The 22,952-nt window shown below is 52.0% G+C and overlaps 1 protein-coding gene across 3 annotated transcripts in view; it reads left to right on the top strand.

Annotated features, from left to right (window-relative positions):
* The window catches only part of npr1b (natriuretic peptide receptor 1b), a 57,904-nt gene that overhangs the window by 10,345 nt on the left and 24,607 nt on the right, over positions 1-22,952 (top strand). For all 3 annotated transcript variants that reach the window (XM_088905002.1, XM_088905000.1, XM_088905001.1), the window contains 3 exons: positions 7,858-8,045; positions 9,243-9,356; positions 13,458-13,593. In XM_088905002.1, coding sequence (XP_088761128.1) covers positions 7,858-8,045; positions 9,243-9,356; positions 13,458-13,593 — 438 coding nt within the window. The remainder of the gene's footprint in view (positions 1-7,857; positions 8,046-9,242; positions 9,357-13,457; positions 13,594-22,952) is intronic.

Genomic DNA, 22,952 nt, shown 5'->3' on the forward strand with positions numbered 1-22,952 from the left:
ACAGTGAGCCGTGAACGCCCCCCCAGTGACCGACAGGGTTTTGCGCCAGGGTGGAAACTCGCCTTGCGGGGGAAACTGGGGAGAGCGCGGCAGCAGGCGTGGTCTGGTGAAAATGGGGCAAGCAAGCGGCGAGTCCCCAGCGGCTGCAGGGTGCTCCAGTCTTACGTGCCTGGCGCCATACCTGCACTGGTCTTACGTGCCTGGCGCCATACCTGCACTGGTCTTACGTGCCTGGTGTCATACCTGCACTGGTCTTACGTGCCTGGCGCCATACCTGCACTGGTCTTACGTGCCTGGCGTCATACCTGCACTGGTCTTAAGTGCCTGGCGCCATTTCTGCACTGGTCTTACGTGCCTGGTGCCATACCTGCACTGGTCTTACTTGCCTGGCGTCATACATGCACTGGTCTTACGTGCCTGGCGCCATACCTGCACTGGTCTTACGTGCCTGGGGTCATACCTGCACTGGTCTTACGTGCCTGGCGCCATACCTGCACTGGTCTTACGTGCCTGGGGTCATACCTGCACTGGTCTTACGTGCCTGGTGCCATACCTGCACTGGTCTTACGTGCCTGGTGTCATACCTGCACTGGTCTTACATGCTTCCTTGAAGCAGGACTTGCCCTTGATTCTGTGACTGGAAGGCATCTGGCAGGGGTGGGGTGTGCCAGTCCCAGTTCAACATCCCTCTCGCTCCATTGCTCTCTGTCACCATAGTGGCCTGGAGGCGGCCAGGCTGAACTAAACCAGCCTCCTGTTTTCCCTTCCCTTCGCTTCCTGTCCTCCCACTCCATATGGCCTTGGTTAAAAATTAATTCAGCCCAGCCAAGAGGGGATGGCGAGCATGGCCCCAAATCTGTGTGTGCTTAAAGCGCAGGGATTCGGCCAGAGCAACATGGATTCCTAGCGCGTGACGCACCGCTGGTCCCCCCAGCTGAGACAGGGAGAGTGCGCAGCTGACAGGCAGGCCCACGCTGACTGCAGGCTTTATTTTAACCTATTCCGTGGTCCGTGGAATTTGAAGGCACAGACTTTATTGGGCCAGGAGGCTCCTGGTTTGGGCCCCACAGCTCTGCCCCTGACTTCCACAGCGTTCCCCCTGAGCCAGTTCCCAAACCCCCAAACCTTCTTGGGCTCCAGGCTTCAGGGGAGACGTCAAACTGAGGCTGTTCTATCAGAGACTCTGCAGCAGCAGCTGCTGACGCCATAGTCCGCCTCCTAACTCCCTGTGAGTCACTCTGGATAAAAGGTCCGTTCAGACACCTGATTAAGAAAGAATGGACACCACAGCGCTCCACCTTCACTGCTAAATGCGTGTCATTTCCCCTTCAGAAAGGATCCATATTTAATTCTGGAGTCAACAGCCCAGTGAAGAGAAAAGGCTTTATATTTAATAGTGGAGTCTGCGCCCTAGTTAGAGGCCTAGGCTCTGTATGTAATACTTGAATCGCCCCCCAAATGGAGAGGTATCTTTCATTTTTTATGGGTAAAGAGTGAATAATGCCAGCCGACTGTCTCCGGCTCCTGTCCCACTCGCTCTCGATGCAGTGAGGATTTCAAAGTAAAGGAATTAAGTGTTGCTTCCATTCAAAATCCCCATTCTTACTGCCTCCCGTTTCTGGTGAATAAGGGGCTAAGCCCAGAGACAAGGCTCTGCTCATCAGACTGTCGGTCTGAGATATGAAAGCAGAGACAGTGCAGGGAAAGACAGAGGGCTGGTTCCATAAATCATTCACCAGCAAGTTAGTTTAAACCTGCTTTCTTCATTTGTGTTGTTTAATCATTAAAAGCATCGTTTTGCTCTTCAGCTCATTGCCACCTCCAGACTTGTGGGAAACACTTCATTTAATTAGTTCAGTTAAGTGAAATTAGTTCAAATAACTAAATAGAGACCCAGATAGAAAGTATGCCATGTGTTTACTTTCATGTAGCACAGTTAAGTGAGACTATCCGTACTACTCTCTGTGCTTTACCGTGAATTTTACCTTTATCTTATCATGTTTTATTGCACTTAACTCCGGTTTTATTGTCATTCACTACTGTATATCTAAACCTTGTTAAAAACAGTGTTACAATGTTTCTCAGAAATATATAGGCAGTCCCAACAGCTGTTAACTATTTTCTTTTCTGACTTCCAGATAGTGCTTTTTCTATAGCCAGAACAGAGCTATACACTAAGAACAGAGAAAAATGCGAGAAGGGAGAATAGACAAAGGGGGAGGTGGGGGTTAGAGACAGGAGATAGAGGGACAGGAGGAAGGGGGAGGTGGGGGTTAGAGACAGGAGATACACACACACAGACACAACATAAACTGGAATGTTACAGAACCTTAAACAGACAATACACACTAGCTGAATATTTGACCAAAATAAAAAATAACAAACAGAAACAGACCCTGACGAAGTACAGGCTCAGTGACCACAACCTGGCCATAGAAACTGGGCGACACAGGCAGACCTGGCTGTCCAGAGAGGACAGGCTGTGCTCCCACTGCCAGCGGGGAGAAATAGAGACAGAGGTGCACTTCCTACTGCACTGTGACAGATACTCTGGGATTAGAGAAACATTCTTCCCGAAATTCAGAAATCTAATCCCAGAGTTCCCACACCTGCCAGAATCACAACGGGTCCCAATCCTACTGGGAGAGGGAGGAGGGAACTCAGTTGAACTGGCAGCCCAGTATGTGATCTCCTGTCACAGCCTGAGGAACAGTGAGTCTGTCTCCCAATAATGCTCCAGCCGCCTACAGAATATGTCAATATTGTATAATATGTCTTTGTTGTAAATGTCTGTAATATGTCTGTAGATTTTATTTTACTTCTATTTTTGTTTTGTTTCATGTAAATATCATTACTTTCATTTGCTTTGGCAACACTGATTGTACCCATCGGTCATGCTAATAAAGCACCTTGAATTGAATTGAATTGAATTGAATTGACAGGAGATAGAGAGAGAGGAGGAAGGGGGAGGTGGGGGTTAGAGACAGGAGGAAGGGGCAGGTGGGGGTTAGAGACAGGAGAAAGGGGAAGGTGAGGGTTAGAGACAGGAGATAGAGTGACAGGAGAAAGGGGGAGGTGGGGGTTAGAGACAGAAGAAAGGGGGAGCTGGGGGTTAGAGACAGGAGAAAGGGGGAGGTGGGGGTTAGAGACAGGAGATAGAGAGACAGGGGAAAGGGGGAGGTGGGGGTTAGAGACGGGAGAAAGGGGAAGGTGGGGGTTAGAGACAGGGGAAGATGGAGAGAGCTTTGCCAGCGATGAAAGCAGAAGGCGCAGAGGAAGGACGAGGGCAGCAGTCGAGCGCGACGCTGGGGGAGCTGGGGCACGGCCAGCAAGTGCATTTACACAGGGAGATAACAGTTCCATCACAGGCGGGGCAAGGTGACTTTGGGAGACTCGCAGATACCGGCACAGCTTTCAGAGGATCAGCAGCCCACACTTTAGCACAGCAGGTCTCTTCGAGACAACGAGCGTTTTCTTACATTACAGTCTCAATCCCGAAGAGAGAAAACCATCAGGAGCCCAGTTTTTTTTCTATCAGACCAAACTTCCTTCATTTTTCTCTTCGACTGATTCTTTCTTCCTTTAATTATTACTTAATTTATTCATTTTTCAATGGGGCCACCCGCCCCAGTACTGACCCAGCCCAGCCTTGTTTAGGGTGAGATGTGATGCAGTCAGGCTACAAGGTGGTGATGGTGCTTCTCAGCTTTGCTGTACAACTATTCGCAGAAGGTCTTCAGGGCTAAACTAGAAGATTCACAGTATTGCTCCACAGTGATTGATTGTAATTGCTCTGTCTGGGTGGAGATGATTGATTCGATTTTAATAATTAATCCAGATTGATTCAATTCTAGCAGAACATTGGCTGCTGTGTTTTTCTGCACCAGCAAGGTCCGATAACTTTCTCTGCGCCAAGCCTATAAATTATTTTTACTCTCTTTGTCTGCTGTGGGCTGAAGCCGAAGATGAGCGCAATGCCCAGCCACTTTGCAGAGACCAAAATTCCCAGAAATGTGCGCATCCATTCGATTTCTCTGTGAGGGCCGCATCAGAGGGCAGCTGGAAGCCAGACACGCGCAGGCAGCGTTCGAGAGAGGACAACTGTGCTGATTGGGGCTCAGCTGCATGAAGATGACAGCACAGACGGACGTCGGACACAGGGGTGTGGAGAAGGCAAACCCTTCAAATAAGTCAAAAGCTGAAATACAATTGAAACACACTGACCAGAAGATGACAGGCCCGCACCGGGAGCCAAGCTGTGACCCGCTGATAGAGTCCCGGCTGACAGACAGGCCGATAGGCAAATGGCCAACAGTCACAGCGCCCAATTAGAAACACACGCTTCAGGCATTGTCTCTGGTGCTATTCTTATTCTTATTATGTCCCAGAGGCTGCTGGCATTCCAGGAAATACCAGGGCTGGGGCCGAGTTCAGACAATATAGCACACAGCACTTCCAGATAGCTTGGCCCTGCTCTTGGTTACAGGCTAACCTTTGAGAAACGTTCGGATGCCATGTACAAGAAGAGCCAACAGCGATTGTTCTGCCTGAGAAAGCTCTGCTCTTTTAGTGTGCGTGGTACAACGATGACTTTAACGAGTCTGTTCTGACACTGGTTTGGTAACCTGAGCACACGCATAAATACCTGACAGCAGGATTGTGAAGGGAGCCAGAGAAGTTATCGGTGCAGGACAGCTACAGCTGGCAGACATCTATACTAAACAAGGAGGCCAATATAACCACTGACTGTCACGACCGCCCCCTGCACAGAGAATCTGAGCTCCTTCCATCAGGACGTCGATCTAGACCACCCAGATTTAAGTGTGTTAGAGCGAAGTCATCCTCTGTTCCCACGGCTATTAACTCGCTTCATTTACTTTATTGATTTCTTTCAACATGCGTGTGTCTTATGCATGTATCTCACACACTGACGACCCAATTTCTTTGTCTTTTAATCACGGGGATTTCTCAAAGCCGCTAACGTGTTTTTCTCATCATGTGCAAGTCTTGTTTCTTATTTTATTTGTGGATGGGTTCGTGTCGTGTTCAGTGTATTGTGTTATGTCTTTTACCTGCTGGCAGAGCAAATTTCCCATCTGGGGCAATAAAGGAAGCAGGTAAGACTCCAGCTTCTGCCTGCTGGTGAGCGGTTCACGAGGAGCAGGGTGTTCCTCTAAGCGCCTCTCTTTGGCACCTTCCCATGACCACTGGCCCACAGTTAAGCCAAGCTCATTACCCGCAGAACAATAGCTGGAGTCTGGGAAGCCTGTGTTACAGCACATCTGTGTGGTCATTTTGAAGGCTCTCCCTGATTGTCCTCCATCTCTCACAGATTTACTGGGTGTGGGCTGTGATTCTCTCTCCTGTGCGGCAGTGATGTCATCATTCGCACTGAATGCGATCTTCTGGGGTAAAAGATAGCTGTGGAAACACCGTACTGTGATGAACTTTCCAAAGGGGATTCCTCTTGGCGATTCAGAGCACTGCCGTGGCGTGGCATAGAAATATACACTATAGTATGGTGAAAACAAGGCCAATCAATCGAGAGACGGCAGAACTGTCCACAGCCTGGTGGACATCCCTGTCCAAGGGGAGCTGCATGGGAAAACTGGGATCTCCAGGGCCGGAGTGCACATCCTGACAAAGCCATTAAGACGCGAACAATAGCTGGGAGCAGGAAACCCGCACTGGAGACTTCATCACACCCCCAGAGACTTCCTGAGGCACTCGTCCCTCTGGCAGATCCAGGACACCCAGCGCACAGGGCCAGCTGGCTCGTGTGTGTGCGCACACGTGTGTCTGTGTACATGCAAGTGTGTGGGTTACTTCCCGGAATTCAGCTCCTCTTGCTAACTAGTTCTGAGAGTACCCACAGTCAACAAAATGTACCTCTTATTGGGCAATTTACATAGCAATTAGACTTGCATCAGGCGTAGTTTAAGATGAGTACTCTTTAATACGTCACAGTTATTGTAAAGCACATGTGTAGGTACAAGAATTTCACTGACACTGCTGTCATTGTAAGTGTGAGTGAGTACTGTACGTATGTGTTCACTAGGTCATTTCTGTATGGAGAAACACCCACAGTAAATGTGATTTCAGGCGTTGCTGGTTCTGAAAAGCAGCAGGCAGAACACCCAGGATGTTCCAAACTATCTCCAGCTTGCTCCACTGAGCTGGTTTCCTGTAGTAAGGACCACCACACCTTTTGTCCCCAGATTTTGACGACCTGTGATGCCTCTTCGAGCCCCGGGCTCAGACTGTCCCCCCAGTGACTTGCCTTACTGCCCTCTGTGGGTTTCCACGTCCTGCTCCCCACCAGTTTTATTGAACCCCTCGCCCCCCCCCACAAGTACACCCCCAGGAGCCGCCCACCGCTTGCCCTCGCTGCTTTGTTGACGTGCAGTAATTGGCCCTTTGCTGGGCCCCCAGCTGTTAACGAGGGGAGAACAGCGAAAGCCGGGGCTGCCTCCGAACGCGCGACCCCCCGATCGCTCCATTAATAGGCTGCGCGCCACCTGTTATCGCAATTAATGGAGCTGAAAGGCAGCGAATTTGCTGTGCGACCGCAGCCCATTACAGCGGAGTGCTGGAGCACTGCTGCTGCCGTGACTCACAAGGGGCGACAGTGCAGCACTTTCCACTGATAAGGTCAAGAAAAAGCAAACATCCATTATTGCTTCAGCTGACGTCTTAGCTGTTATTACTGCCCTCGTTATTTTGCCCATCTGTGGCACTGCGGTGGATGCTGTGACCACTGATCTCGAGACGTCTCTGCCCCCCTCACCCGGTTTAGGAGCTGTTCATGTGTCACTCCGATCCTTGAATTAGCACGCCTGTCTTCGCTTCGCGGCTCTCTGGCTGGAATTAGCGCTGCTGTGTTCTTGTCTCTCCTCTTCTGCTGTCTGACACAGTTAGTTCGGCCCTGCGAGTGAGGCCTGTGGCTGGGGAGTGTGTCGTCCCCTCCCTGTGCTCGGGCAGTCCTGGGAGCTGTGACGAGTTAATTAGAGCAGCCTGGCCTTATTGTTGTACGCCTGTCTGACTCTGACAGGCCAAGCTGCACAGGTCGAGCCCTCGCAGTGTAGCTGTGCTGAGTAACAGTGTTAGAACAGCAGAGCCTCAGACAGCCCTTCACTCACTGACTTTGTTCTTCTGCAGTATACTGTACTGTGCTTTACTGTACCCTCACCATGATTTCACTGCACTGTACTGTGCTTTTACCCTGATCTCACTGGGCCTCACTGCACTGTACTGTGCTTTTACCCTGGTCTCACTGGGCTTTACTGCACTGTACTGTGCTTTTACCCTGATTTAACTGGGCTTTACTGCACTGTACTGTGCTTTTACCCTGATTTCACTGGGCTGTACTGCACTGTACTGTGCTTTTACCCTGATCTCACTGGGCTTTACTGCACTGTACTGTGCTTTTACCCTGATCTCACTGGGCTGTATTGCACTGTACTGTGCTTTTACCCTGATCTCACTGGGCTTTACTGCCCTGTACTGTGCTTTTACCCTGATTTCACTGGGCTTTACTGCACTGTACTGTTAGCAATGTTACAGTATGCCATGGTAAGCAGGGATGGTACCCTTCTATAGTAAAACTGTGGTTTTCACAAAAATGTTAAAAACTGGGACTTTTACTTCAAAACCTCTATGAAATGTCCTGTTTTTGAGTGTTTCTGTCCAATTCGAGCTGCTTTAATGAAGTGACTAGCGAACATGTAATTAATGCAGTAATACTGCAAACCTCCTGGCTCCATACCTGTCTCCGGTTGTTTATAAAGTGCAGTTTAAACTTCGGCAGGAATGACCTCTCCTGTGTCCTCACTGTGGCGCTCTCCCCTCTGTCCGCAGTCATCTACGTGTGCTGCTCCCAGGACACCTTCCGGCAGCTGATGATCCGCTTCCGGAGGGCCAGCATGCCCCTGGAGGAGTACGTCTTCTTCTACATCGACATCTTCGGGACCAGCCTGAGCCCCCGCGAGCCCAAGCCCTGGTTCCGGGGAGACCCCGACGACGCCGCCGCCAAGGAGGCTTTCCAGGTGGGCGGCCGGCGCGGCCTGTGGCGTCTGCGCTCGGACACGCGGGTGGGGTGGGGAATCCGTCTTCACGGAGTTTGCGTGTTCTTTCCATACTCGCATGGGCTTTTAACCAGCCTCCGGTCTCCTTACCCTCTCACCCTCTTCCCAAAAAACACATCGGTCCGGTTGATGAGCTGTAGTCCTGTAATTCAGGGGATCACCAGGTTAACAGATCCGTTACCTCACCCCCAGCGCCTGCCTAGAGCCACAGATCGTTTCACGAAATCCTGATGAACAGCAGGAACGCGCAGAAGCTCAAACGTCCAGAGACTTTCACAGGCGCTGTTCCAGGGGACCCACCGGGTTCCAGCAGGGTCAGAGGTCACAGGGCAGGCACGGCACCCTCTGGCTCGGCCGCGGAGTCACGTGTGTCTCGCCGGGCTCGAAGCAGGCCTGCAGCCTGAAGACATCGACCGATACAGTGGGGGGGGCTGGGAAGCAGTGTGTGTGCTGGCCGGCTGCTGGGTTTTCCTCATTCCTAGTGCCCGGCGTTCCTGCTCCCAGCTGAGTCCCTGCTTGCAGCAGCCGGAGCGCGGAGGGGCCGAGGCCCACGGCCTCACTGCAGCGGCAGCCTTCGTACCTGAAGAGCGCCAATTCCCAGCCTGCAGCCAACCCCGCTAACTGTCTCCCCATGCAAGAGCCCCTCCAGACTGGCCTGGGCTGCGCGGGCGAGGAGGTCAGGCGCACCGCCGGGCCCGACAGCTCTCCCCCGCAGTGGGGGGGGATGGGGGGTGGAGAGAGGAATGCGCTCTGCATGGATAAACTCACACTGCTGCTCGGGATAACAGCCTGCCTGTCCCTGGGGGGCTGCTGGCATTGTATGTAGAGTCAAGGTGGAGGGGTTCAGTTCCCTGATGTCTTCACAATTGAGTCCTCAGCATGGGGGGGCAGGGGTTCAAGACACAGCAGGGACAGGACAGAGGCAGAGAGAGAGGGGAGGGGAATGTGAGACACGGGTCTGCATTACCTGCGGACTCGGTGTCTGGTAATGCACGTCGACGGCCGAGTTTTTAAAAATCATGAGTGCGTTATGTTTTATCAGTGGCTCAGCTGGGGTGAGCTCAGCCAGTCGCCCAGCCGAACCAGGGCTCTCACGCACCGCGCCTTCGGGCGACGGGGCGCCCGTGTGATGCTCTCCCCTGTCTCTCCCCCCTGCAGTCTGTGATCATCATCACCTACACTGAGCCGCAGAACCCCGAGTACAAGGAGTTCCTGCAGGAGCTGAAGGTGGAGGCCAAGAGGAACTTCAGCTTCAACATCGAAGACACGCTGGTAAGCACCCCACCCTCTTCAGAAGAAGGGCGCTCCTTTCCACAAGGGGTGGTGGGAGTGTGGAACAGGCTGCCTAGCCATGTTGTTGAAGCTGGTATGCTGGATTGTTTCAAGGCACAGCTGGATGAGGTTCCTCATCCTCACTGAATGGCCTCCTGTCGTACGAAGCTGTTCTGGTGTTCAGGGGGTTGGAAGGCAGATGGCTGCCAGGTGAAGTTAGAGATAGAGCTGCACTGTCAAGGCCCTCTAGCTGGTAAGAGGCTGCACTGGTCTGAGCCGGCATGTGGCTGCCCTGTCAACTGTCCCCTACCCCCTGGGTCTCTCTCTGTCCCTCCTCTGCACTCTCGTGCTCCTTCTTTCACCCCTGTCTGTCTCTCCCTCCTTTCCTCCCCTCCATCCCTCTCTCCCCCCCCTCTCTCTGGCATTAATGAGTGAGTCAGCCCTGCAGCTCACAGCTGCCCTGACGGTATTTGCAGTTTCTATGACAACCTTGCTTTCATAGCTCCGTGTTGTTGTTTTTTTCAGCTCCATTTTCTCCTTTTACTTTACAATCCACACGTCCGTCCAGCAGCGGCGTTAATTAAGAGCGGATCTTACGGGGGGAAGGCGGCTCGTTCTTTTCTGAAGTACAAACAAAAACAAAAACTCGGAACTGCAGTTAGAGGTATAGAAGCTGTGACTGACGATGACCCTCTACCCTCTCACTGGAGCTGTCGTATCTCTCTCCTGTGAGAACATGAGAAAGGTTACGTCTCCATTCAGTCCTTCTTGTTCGTTTGGCTGCTGATTGCTGGACTGAGCCCAGGATCTCCTCCTACTCTTCTCCTGAAGGGTTCGAGGGCACCAGGAGCAACTGGGCAGCTTGTTTCAGTCTCCCACAGTCCTCCGTGTACAGACGTGCCTCCTGTCCTTGTCATTTCCACTTGTGTCCTGTTAAAATCCACGGACGCCCTCACAGCTGTCCCTAGCCTAGCCATTTCGGAGATGTGAATGTCTGGATCAAGTCCCTTCGTAATCTCTGTTTAGTTACTACAGGGAACCGGTTTCTTTAACCTGTCTCTGTGTGATTTTCCTTGAAGGCCAGTAATTAAGTTGGTTAGTGTTCTTTGAGCTAATTCAAGAGCTGCATGACACCTTTTGTACAACTGAAATTGTTCAGGGTATTCCAAACCAGTTCGTCTTGATCTGTTGTAAAACGTCCACAAACCCTTCCTTGATTTTAGGTTTTAATGCTTTGTATTTGCCGACCTTTTTGGGGTATTTCTGCAGGCTGTGTAAAAGAGGGTTTGGGTTTGTTCGGATCTTTGTGCACCAGCGCGAATCGGTTTCTCTTAGTGCTGGCTGGCCCACCTCGTCCGGTCCTTGTTTTAATTTCTCCATGCGGACAAGAGCAGCATGCCTCCTTGTCTGTCAGCGACACTCCAGGACGGGAGCCCAGGCTCTCGGCCGGTGAGAGTGTGGCGTCACACGTACCCCGACTGCGCCGCTTGGGATCGCTCTCCCGCCTCTCCGCTGCGATCTCGCCCGTTTCGCTGGTTAATCTTCCTGTTGAGTCGCGGCCCGGCCCGGCCCTTCCCGTCCCGGCAGACACAGCTCCCCGGAGCCAGCCTCGCAGACGCAGGATAATCTGCCCAGGCCCCCAGATCTTCCTACCGTAACCGTACATCTCCTTCCTCTTGGACATTGCATTCAGTGGTAGCAATATCAGTAATACCGTTTCTGCTACGTCAGCGAAGCTCTCGCACGGTACGTCAATCACATGTATGAACTAGCGCTCGAACCCTGGCTCCTTTCTGGGGATGCTTCCACTGCGCTGTGCGGGGTGTTGCTGCTCACCGTCCTACCGAGGCGACGAGAAACGATCGCCAGCCCGTCAGGAAGGTGTTGTCTTCGAGAGTTAGTGCGGCCTAGCCTCGGGGGACTCTCTCCGTGACGGAGCCTGGTCCGCCTGCAGGGGCAGAGACAGGGAGGCTCAAGGAATTCTTCCGGCTCTCTCGTCAAGCTCGGGATTTTCACCGGATTGGATCGCTGGAGTGGCCTGACACTTCATCTGCCGCAAGAGCAGTCCACGTTTTTCTTACCCCAGAGCGAGCCTCCCTTACTTCCTTCTCGTGAGCTCGGCGTGACCGGGTGGCGTGTTCCCTGTGCCGTGGCCAGGCGGTCAGCCGTGGCTCTGCACAGACACTGCAGGCCAGAGCAGCAGAGGCACCATTCACGTCTGCTGCCGGCGCGCCCTTGACTGGAGCTCCTGAGACAGGCGCGTTCCACAAGTCCTTCGAAAACCACAAACAGCAATGCGGTATTTTACGGGAAGATAGATACTTCAAACACATGAGACACGTGAGACCTAGAGACATGGGTCTTTCCATTGTGTTTCCATGTAAGGACAATGCTTTGCTTTTTGTTAGCTCTGCAAATCTCCTGCATACAAAGTTCAGCTCTTACAGCAATTACACGTAACTTGTTTCTTTCACTCCCGCAGCGGCTGCCTGTTGCTCTGACATCTTTGCTTCTGAATTGTGAGGCCCTGCAGGGTTGCACAACATGCTGTCTGAAGGATTAACTTCAACAGGACGTCCCATCCTGCAGTTTCCATTCTCCTAAACCCTGAACACGCCTGTGTGTGGGAACTGCCCCGGCTCTGCCGAGAGTAGGAAGAGAGCGGAGCGGGCTCTCGGAAGCAGGTGGAGACTGGGTACCAGGCGGGGCGCAGTGAGCAGGAGGCACCCCAGCGAATTAAATCTAATTAGCATCCCCCCCATCTCCCTCACAGTCCTTCGGCTCGACCCCCTTTTCATCAGCTTGCTAATTGTCATCGCGGCAGCCGCTGGCTAATTAAAGGCGCGAGGTGGTGCTGTTAATTGCCCTGTTCCGTGTGTGCTGAGAGAATGGGGAAGAGAAGCCCTCAGACCTCGTTCCCGCGCTCGCTGTGCGTCTCGGCTCGCAGGAAAGCACAGAGCTCCGGGGCCAGACAGAGCTCTCGAGCGGAAAGCCCCCCGCCTGCTCTGTGCAAGCGGGCTCTCGTGCGGACCCTCGGCAGCGAGCCGCTCTCAAAACTTCTGACAGCCTCCGGGCGCGTCTGCAGGACAGAGCCGGGGGTGAGGAAGGGGCTGCCGTCCACTGTTCCGCTACATCGGCACTGGCTCCTGGTCTCTGCTCCAGCTGCGTTTGGAGGGATGGAGCTGGATTAATCAGCTGCCCGATCAGGAGGAGTTTTTTTCCGATGTGCCCTCCAGATCTCTGTTGATTAAGCTTCAGGGCTGCGTGTGAGCTGTTCTGGACTGTGGCTCTCCAGGAGCAGGGCAGCAGACCCCGGTGAGACACCACAGGGTCTCCTGAGCCCTCAATGAACCAATTAGTGACTTCATTGAATCCATTATTGGCTTCATTAAATCTACTTAATTTAATCTGTTATTCACTTAAATGAACCCATAATTGGCTTAATTGAATCTGTTATTGACTTACAATAAGTGCATAAGCAGCAGGCACAAGGCACAAGGCATGATACACCCTACATCTCGCAGGGCACACTCACACACACTCATACCAGGACCAGGAGGACTGGACAGCATTGCAGACCCACTGACCACCTTCCAGGACCAGGACTGGACAGCCCTGCAGACCCACTGACCTACTTCCAGGACCAGGACAGGACAGCCCTGTTGATACACTGACCACCTTCCAGGACCAGGACTGGACAGCCCTGTTGATACACTGACCACCTTCCAGGACCAGGACTGGACAGCCCTGCAGACATGCTGATCAGCCTCTCCAGGACCAGGACTGGACAGCCCTGCGGACACACTGACCAGTCCCTTCAAGGACCAGGACTGGACAGTCCAGCAGACACAATGACCGTCCCTCCACGACCAAGACTGGCCACTTCCATCACAAAAAATAATTTTTATACAATGTTTTTGACAAGTAATGAAGTCAATGACAAACATACACTCATGCATACTATTAAAGTTTATGTACAGTATAACCTCCTTCCTGTTCCGGTCATGGGTCTGTCCTTTGAAAGCCCACACCTTTCAGGAAAACCCGAAATGGCCTGGGCTCCCATGAACCTGGAGTCAGACTGCCATCCTCTCTCCCCAGACGAACCTGATCGCTGGGAGCTTCCACGATGGAGTCATGCTGTACAGCCTGGCGCTGAACGAGTCGCTGGCTGAAGGAGAGATCCCTCCCAAGGGGGAGACAGTCACCAAGAAGATGTGGAACCGCACTTACTATGGTGAGTATGGGCCAGAACCAGATCAGAACTGGGTTGGAAACTGGGTCAAAACCAGGATAGAACCACAATAAGGCTACACTATATAGATCATCGTGGTCAAAGCTGCTACTACTGTACAGTATGTACCCATACTATATATACAGTATATACAGTACCTGACCTCAGCCACAGCCCCAGGTCCAGCCCCATACTTAAGCCTAAAGCTAGCAGCAGCCCTGCCCAAAGGCTTGCTGATGCGGATCAGGGCCAGAGCTGGGCCAGTGGGCAACCGGCCCCTCACGGTTCTGCATGTCTACCTCCTGTGTACTACAAGGACAGTCTGGGTCTGAGCTCCTTGAACACCAGTACTGCCTTCCACCTCCATCGAGCCAGGAATAGGCCAGGGCTCTCCTTGAGGCCCAGGTCCTGCAGGTTTTCTATGGGATTTTTCATTTGCAATGGGTTGAGAGCTGAAAGGCATCTCTATTAATGTGTTGGGCAATAATGACTTTGCTGAAGTGACTGAGGCCTCGAGTAAATGTCGCTCCCTATTGTTGTCATGGACGGCGCCTCCTGAAAAGCCAGCAGAGATCGGAGCTGTTCAGGAACAGTGCTAATAATCTCTAGCCTGGGCTCCAGTGCTGACCCACCCTGTTACCAGCACAGGCCTCAGGCCTGACGAGACCCGTGTGGGCCTTCGTGTCTTCATCTTCACTGCCTCTGTCCCTCACCCTGGGCCTGATTCATTGCGTAGTGAGCTCCTCCCAGCCTCCCTTTCTCCTTTCCTTCCCTTCTTCTCTTCTCCGAGCTTTTTCTTTGACATTCCCACTGACCGATGGCTATCTCTGTTAACCCTCTCCCACCCTGCAAATCTTGGCAGTGCCAATGGCTCGCCCTCTGGGCTAACCGCTGCGCCCCCTCCTGCTGACCGGCACACAGAGTCTCCTCTCCGCTTCTCTTTCTTGCGAAAGCACAAGAAAGCTCAGCCCACGAGCATAATTGTCAGCCAAGCTCAAAACCACAGGATGGGTGAATGAGAAGTTTTTTACTGATCGTCGTCTGTAAAGCTAGTGCCTGCAATGCTCGTGCCCTGCTCCCGGAAGTATCGTGCTGACAGGTGTTTCTTCTCCTCCCTGGAAAAACAACACGGAGGAGAAGTGCAGACACTGCGAATTCTCTCATCGGCCCCCCTGAGCCGCAGCCCCCGTGTCACACTGAGGCAGAACAGCGCTGCTCTCCCCAGCACATCAGCACTGAGCGGAGTGGAACACATCACCGGGGGAGAAAGTCTGGGGGCCTCTCCTTCAGTCCTCTTTCATTCTTCTGTGTTCTGGATTCTGCCTCCATACCGCACTGTCCCAAACTGCAACTGGCCATCTCCGGACTGTAGGGTTACAGCGTGACCCGGCCCAGACTGGACCGGTGATCTCTGGACTGTAGGGTTACAGTGTGACCCAGACTGGACCAGCGATCTCCGGACTGTAGGGTTACAGCGTGACCCGGCCCAGACTGGACCGGTGATCTCTGGACTGTAGGGTTACAGTGTGACCCAGACTGGACCAGCGATCTCTGGACTGTAGGGTTACAGCGTGACCCGGCCCAGACTGGACCGGTGATCTCTGGACTGTAGGGTTACAGTGTGACCCAGACTGGACCAGCGATCTCTGGACTGTAGGGTTACAGCGTGACCCGGCCCAGACTGGACCGGTGATCTCTGGACTGTAGGGTTACAGTGTGACCCAGACTGGACCAGCGATCTCTGGACTGTAGGGTTACAGCGTGACCCGGCCCAGACTGGACCGGTGATCTCTGGACTGTAGGGTTACAGTGTGACCCAGACTGGACCAGTGATCTCTGGACTGTAGGGTTACAGTGTGACCCAGACTGGACCAGCGATCTCTGGACTGTAGGGTTACAGCGTGACCCGGCCCAGACTGGACCAGTGATCTCTGGACTGTAGGGTTACAGTGTGACCCAGACTGGACCAGCGATCTCTGGACTGTAGGGTTACAGCGTGACCCGGCCCAGACTGGACCAGCGATCTCTGGACTGTAGGGTTACAGTGTGACCCAGACTGGACCAGTGATCTCTGGACTGTAGGGTTACAGTGTGACCCAGACTGGACCAGTGATCTCTGGACTGTAGGGTTACAGTGTGACCCAGACCAGTGATGGACTGTTGGGTTACGGTATGACCGGTCGAGATCAGAACCAGTGTTGTCTCTACTGATTCTACTGAGCTTTACTGTACTTCCACCGAGGAACCCCAGAATGAATAAGTATAAGAGTTCAGGCTCTCTTCCTTAATGTGCCGTGAAAGCTGACCTGCAGGAGCTGGCCATCTGCTCCAGCTTGTGTTGTTAATGACCCCTTGTCCCTCCCCAAAGAAACAGAGCCTGTTTTTCCAGCGGCCTCTCTTACTGCTGGGGTCTGTCTGCACTGGACATGTGTTTGACGTTAACCCAGACATGTAAACAGTGTCTAGCGCCAAGGCTGTAAACCAACTGTCAGCTCCTCATGCAACAAAGAAGCCCCCAGCCTGTGCTGCACGTACTGTAACAAACAAGGAGAACTCGCGTCTTGTCAAAACACATCAAGATACTGCGTGTTTATTTTTTACGCTGGTTTTTGAAGACGCACATCTGAGAAGGAGAAGGAGTAAGGCTTAGTTCTGAGTATTTTAGCAGTCTGTACTGTTGCTACGATCGCTAAGCACCTACTTGAGTAGTCTCAAACACTGCAGAAAGCTGGTACATACTGTATACCAGAGACAGGCAGCTGTTGGGACTGGGAGATGTGTGCAAAAAGGGCCAACTCCTCCATTTCTGCATTCGCTTGTTTTTTGGCAGATAGTGAACGTTGTAACAGTGCAGCCCTCCATTTCACCCCGATGCAAGTAAACTACATTACATTTTTCACCTTTACTCCACTGACAGCACACACTCACACTCTGCTTTGCCATTATTTTTCAATATTTGTATCAGGCTTTACTATGCCTTTATTTGCTTTACCATTGTCTCACTGGGCTTTACTGCTTTGTACTCTGCTTTTACTCTGATCTTACTGGGCTTTACTGCACTGTACTGTGATTTTACCCTGATCTCACTGGACTGTACTGCACTGGACTGTGTTTTTACCCTGATCTCACTGGGCTGTACTGCACTGTACTGTATCTCTGTTACCCTAATCTAATTGGGTTTCACTGCACTGTACTGTGCTTTTACCCTGATCTCACTGGGCTTCACTGCACTGTACTGTGCTTTTACCCTGATCTCACTGGGCTTAACTGCCCTGTACTGTGCTTTTACCCTGATCTCACTGGGCTTAACTGCCCTGTACTGTGCTTTTCCTGTTTTTCACCAAGGATGAGAGTTACACAGTAGGACATAGTGAGTGAGTGACTGAAACAGGATAAAGTACTGAATAATATCATGTGTGGCTTTCATAATGCAGGGAATGACAGGTGTGCTGGACAGCAAGCATCCTGCCTGTCACGTTCACGACTGCTCAGATCGCTGGTCTCCCTCCCTCTCCCCCTCACTGCCTCACACCCCGCCTCTCTCCCTCCCTCCCTCTCCCCTGTCTTTCTCAGGCCCTCCCTGTCATTGCCTCTGTTTCTGCCCCTCTCCTCCCTCGCGCTCTGCTTCTCACTGTCACAAGAGCTTATTAAAAGATGAGTCTGTCACTTTCCGGGAGCCTGAGCAAAAATAAAGCACCCTAATCAGGATGAAACCAGAGCCCAGCGCACCTGTCTTTCTCCTGCGTGTTGAAACCGCAATCTAATCCCGCTGATGCGCTGTCAATATGCAGCAGGGTTTCCAAAATGGGATCTTGATTGTGTCCACTGTCCGATACCGCTGCAGCCGGAAGCAGGCTCTCAGAAGAGCAGCACGCACACTCTCCTCTCCACCCTGCAGACGGCCCTGGAGTTGTCTGTGGAAAGAGTTGAGGCTTGACAGCTCTGCGTTCTGCTTCCCTGCGTTTCGGTGTGAAATGCGAAGCCGACTTCTCTGACTGAGGGCTCCGACACCATCTGTGACTGCTCTGATGTGCGCTACAGTGCTTGCATGGTGATGCATGTCATTTTTTCCCCTACATTTCAGAGTTTTATATATTTTTTTCAAATCAAATTATGCTTCTTTTGACTTCCCCCCGATTTTTGAATCAGCAACTGCTTGACCACCTCCTTTAATTGCTCTCATTCCTTTGTACTAGCTTGAAAAAACAGAGCAATGAGATGAAGGCACAGTCCAGTATAGGCATCTTGAAGAGTGAGCTCTAGATGGAGGGCAGCTCTCACTGACAGCTCTGGAATAATACAGTGTGACCCAGCCCAGACTGGACCGGTGATCTCTGGACTGTAGGGTTACAGCGTGACCCGGCCCAGACTGGACCGGTGATCTCTGGACTGTAGGGTTACAGTGTGACCCAGACTGGACCAGTGGCCTCTGGACTGTAGGGTTACAGTGTGACCCAGACTGGACCAGTGATCTCTGGACTGTAGGGCTACAGTGTGACCCAGACTGGACCAGTGATCTCTGGACTGTAGGGTTACAGTGTGACCCAGACTGGACCGGTGATCTCTGGACTGTAGGGTTACAGTGTGACCCAGACTGGACCGGCGATCTCTGGACTGTAGGGTTACAGTGTGACCCGGCCCAGACTGGACCGGTGATCTCTGGACTGTAGGGTTACAGTGTGACCCAGACTGGACCGGCGATCTCTGGACTGTAGGGTTACAGTGTGACCCAGACTGGACCGGCGATCTCTGGAGTGTAGGGTTACAGTGTGACCCAGACTGGACCGGTGATCTCTGGACTGTAGGGTTACAGTGTGACCCTGGGTTTAATGAGTGCGTGGGAGGAGGCATTAATATGATTTCAACATAATTGTTTTAATTGAATGAGGGTACCACATATAATTTTTTAAATGCAGTTTGAAAACACAGTAGTATTAGCTGACTTATTGTGAGCTGAACTGATTGGCTCTTATCTGTGGGCTGATTACAACGATATTCAAGAGCACAGTGTATTGTGATGTACTGCATTGTGTTTTAAGGCCTGTCTGAAAATAAAATAGAACTAATTTTTCATTTTCAATGTATCTTTGAAGTAGACAAAAAATAAATTACTCTTTTCAATAGCAATCTTTATTTTAAAGCAGGACAATTTTAAAGTAATTGTGGAAGTGAGATTAAGCCTTGAGCACATTGGGAAACCTCATTGGAAGACCTGATTGATCTCAATCCAACCTGATTATGCTGGAGAGCTGGAAGGATTCACAAATAGCTACAATTACTGAGAACAGTCCACAGTTTCAACATGATATGCATTTAATTATTCTGGATAGCTTTAAATAGCCCACTCATAACATACTTCAAAAGCTCTTTGAACGACAAAGATAATATCAGCTTTTTTAACTATTCTTTTCTATCTCTTCTTTGACTAGTAAGTCACTTTAATGATTCAGTGATGAGTACAGCCTGATCCCTATTGTCTAGACGTCCACTGGTTTCAGTCTGTTACAGTCATACTGTAACCCTATTGTAACCAGAGATCACTGGTCCAGTCCACTCATACTGTAACCCTACAGCCCAGAGATCGCCGGTCCAGTCTGGGCCGGGTCATACTGTAACCCTACAGTCCAGAGATCGCTGGTCCAGTCTGGGTCACACTGTAACCCTACAGTCCAGAGATCGCTGGTCCAGTCTGGGTCACACTGTAACCCTACAGTCCAGAGATCACTGGTCCAGTCTGGGTCACACTGTAACCCTACAGTCCAGAGATCACTGGTCCAGTCTGGGCCGGGTCACACTGTAACCCTACAGTCCAGAGATCACTGGTCCAGTCTGGGTCACACTGTAACCCTACAGTCCAGAGATCACTGGTCCAGTCTGGGCCGGGTCACACTGTAACCCTACAGTCCAGAGATCGCTGGTCCAGTCTGGGTCACAGTGTAACCCTACAGTCCAGAGATCACTGGTCCAGTCTGGGTCAGAAGTGTGTCATTTCCCAGCTGGTAATTTGTGCTCCCTCCACTCCCTCAGTGATAATTCCTCACAGCCCAGACGCCTGGCTTTTACCCATGAACTCAGCTCATTGGTGCTCCTGTGTAACATTTGTGTCACCTGTTAAGCGCACGAGAAAGACGGGGGGGTACTTTGGGAGGCAGAGAAAGACCCTCTCTCTGCTCGGGTGTGTCCGACAGCTGTGGAGAGACTCGAAAGTAAGTGGCAGTGCACACGTCTCCGGCCCCAAACCTGTCCCCACGGCTGCACAGAGCCAGTAAGCTGTGGAAGCAGTGCTGTCCTCCAGTCAGACCACTCTGCAGTGCCGGATCACCTGCACACCTGAACTCCCCAGGAATAACATCACCCAGGGGTTCAGTGTATTGAAAGGCCTGTTGAACGCTTAAGTCCCAGATAATTTGGCTCTTGTCTGAGGGCGAGGAGCCTGGCAGTGCGGAGTGGAGTGAGGAGTGACCAAGCGTCTGGCGGAGGGGTGCGAGAGACATACGCGAGGGACAGAAGGGGCTGACGTACAGTATTTATCACGTACTGTAGGTGCGGAAATGACGTCAGCATTGGTTACGAATTGCTGACAGCTGAGGCTGATTGAACTTGAGGCTGTTGTCATCCTTCCCGAACCTGCATTATAAACTCCATTTTGAAATAAGTTTTCAACAAAATAACACTTTCCTCATCTTCTCAAGCACCTTTTGCACTAAATCATTCTGAAGTGAACTGTACAGTAAAACACAGTATGAAGAGATTTGCAAAGGTTTCCAAGCTATCCCGATCCAAATAGCTTTTTCTTTTTTTTTACCTCACCAAAGGACTGGACTGAATCACAGCTTTGAAACGTCTGGCTGTGAGGTCTTCCCAGTCCAGAATTAGAGAAGAAGGAAAATCCTCCAGAAAAACCAATAGCTCTCCAGCGAGCAGGACACTGGAATTTTCACACGGCAGGGCAGGGGCGGAATTTGACATTGCAGGAGGATGTCATGGGTTTTGGGAAAGTTAGAGCACATTTCGCAAGGGCAGTGAGAGGTGTGTCCCGATTGAGTCGAAAGCGGTCTGGAGAAAGGGAGAGGGTGTCCCAGGGCACCGATGTGCGGTTGGTTTGTGCCCAAACAGGATGGTGTGGGATGGCTGTGGTCGGCTGAGGTCTGCAGTGCACAGGGAGAGCAGCACCCCCCCCCCCAACCACTGCAGCTCCTCTCAGTCCCACAACTCTGAAGCTGGTTATGAGACAATCCTGCTCGTCCCATTCCCAGTCCTTAAATCCATCAGCCTGCTTCCATTCCCAGGCTCCGGCGTATTCCAATGTCCCACAAGTGTCCATCAAGGAAACTCGAAGCTCTCGTCCACGGGGGTGACCGAGCAGAACAGGCCCCTGGGCTGGAGGGACAGAGTGCCAGAGGCTGGAGTGAGCTCTTTGGATTTCTCAGTTCCTCAGTGTGTCTCACAATCTGCAGCATCAGAAGATTTCCAACACAAAGTCTCTTCTTGTTCACGGTTGCACAGTTCAGCGGTTCACACTGCGGCTCCACAGCTCTGGGGACTGTCTGCGTGGAGTCTGCGTGTCCTCCACATGTGTGGATTTTTCAGGAGGCCCTCCGGTTTCCTCCCATCTCCCAAACACCTTTTGGCCGGCCCTGTGGTCCGGCGGCAGATTGAAGCCACACGCAGAGAGGAGAGTGGATGTGTTGTGGTGCCGCCTCTCTCTGATCCACTCCAGGATTTACAGTGTGCTCAGTTAGGCTCCTAGTGCACTGCAGTCTGATCCACTCCAGGATTTACAGTGTGATCAGTTAGACTCCTAGTGGACTGCAGTCTGACCCACTCCAGGATTTACAGTGTGCTCAGTTAGACTCCTAGTGGACTGCAGTCTGATCCACTCCAGGATTTACAGTGTGATCAGTTAGACTCCTAGTGGACTGCAGTCTGACCCACTCCAGGATTTACAGTGTGATCAGTTAGACTCCTAGTGCACTGCAGTCTGATCCACTCCAGGGTTTAAGCGTCTTTTTGGCAATGTATAAGCCTCCTCCTGGCACTGCAGGGGGCAAAAACACCTTGTTTGGATGAGGAGAGGAATGTCACTTAAGCACGTGATCAGTGACATGTCTTAAGCTTGGGGCAGTGTTAGGGTCCTGCAGAATATCCTCCCCTTCCTAGCACACTCCTGACTGTGAGATTCGTACAAAGGCAAACATATTCGCTGGAATCTCCCTGTCCTTCTCGGCTCCGCTGGACATGGGACAAGAGCCTCTTGACCACCAGTCACAGGCTCTTTCCTTTTCAGGGCTGCGGTTACTTTCCGGATAAGGATTGGGATTTGTACATCGCCTGATCCACATCTCAGTCTCTGCTCAGCCAATTAGTCGATCAATGATCCCCAGCAGCAGAGACGTCGGCCTTCGTAAGCTGAGCGTTTGTGTGGCTGAAGATGTCAGAAACTGCTTTCTCATTGATCGTTGATCGTTAAGGAAAATCACTTTGCAGCCGGTTCTGTTTCATTAAAGCTTGTCGGCTTCAAATGTGTGGCTGGCGAGACTGGGAATTGGGGAATAAGTCTGGGCACCAGTGTTTCTTCGGGAAGAGCTGCGCATGTGGTACAGCTGTCAGACACATTTCCTCTCCTCACCCCGGATTCCTACACCCCCAGCCCTGCTCATCCACGGCTCCGTCTCCACCCGTTACTGCGGCTTCCTCGCTAGGGATCGCCAAAAAAGCCTGTTACTCGACGTGGAGCTGCACTGTTTCAAAATGACAGCGATTTAGCCCATTTTAAAAAACATCAGACTGCTGAGTCATCGCACTGTTACACAACGCTGTAGGTTCCTCTCAGGTGTCTTCATTCGTTCTCGATTAAATGCATTTTGGATTTTCGGCGCAAGAGCCTGTCTGTCTGTAGCCCGGCCTGTCTGCCTGCCCAGCTGCTTTCCTGTCTGCCTGTCGGCCTGCGCTATGCCGTTTGTACTGCCTCGACGGCTCCGGTCTCTGAGCTGCTGTATATAGAGGCGGCCACTTAAGGAGATCAATACGTCTCTGCAGCAGCGTGCGTTCGCTGAGGGGCGCGGGAGCTGTGGCCAGGGAGAGGAAAATGGAAGGAGGGAGACAGGGAGAAGGTGAAGTGAGAGGCAGAGAGAGAGGATGAGGGAGGCCGTGGTAGAAGGGGAGGGGGCAGGCAGCTGAAAACCGCCGGAGGGAAACAGATGGAAAAAAGGAAGGAAAGAGAGGAGGGAGAGGAGAGGGGAAAGGGAGAGGCTCCGAGGCACAAGAGTAGGGGGCGTAGATGTCAGGAGGGCTCCAGTTACAAGCGTGATGCAGTCTAAATCCCTGCACAGTGCCTAACAGGCCTGAGCGTCTGACCTTGT

The sequence above is a fragment of the Atractosteus spatula genome, chromosome 25, assembly GCF_055471065.1.
Source record: "Atractosteus spatula isolate fAtrSpa1 chromosome 25, fAtrSpa1.hap1, whole genome shotgun sequence".
NCBI lineage: Eukaryota > Metazoa > Chordata > Actinopteri > Semionotiformes > Lepisosteidae > Atractosteus > Atractosteus spatula.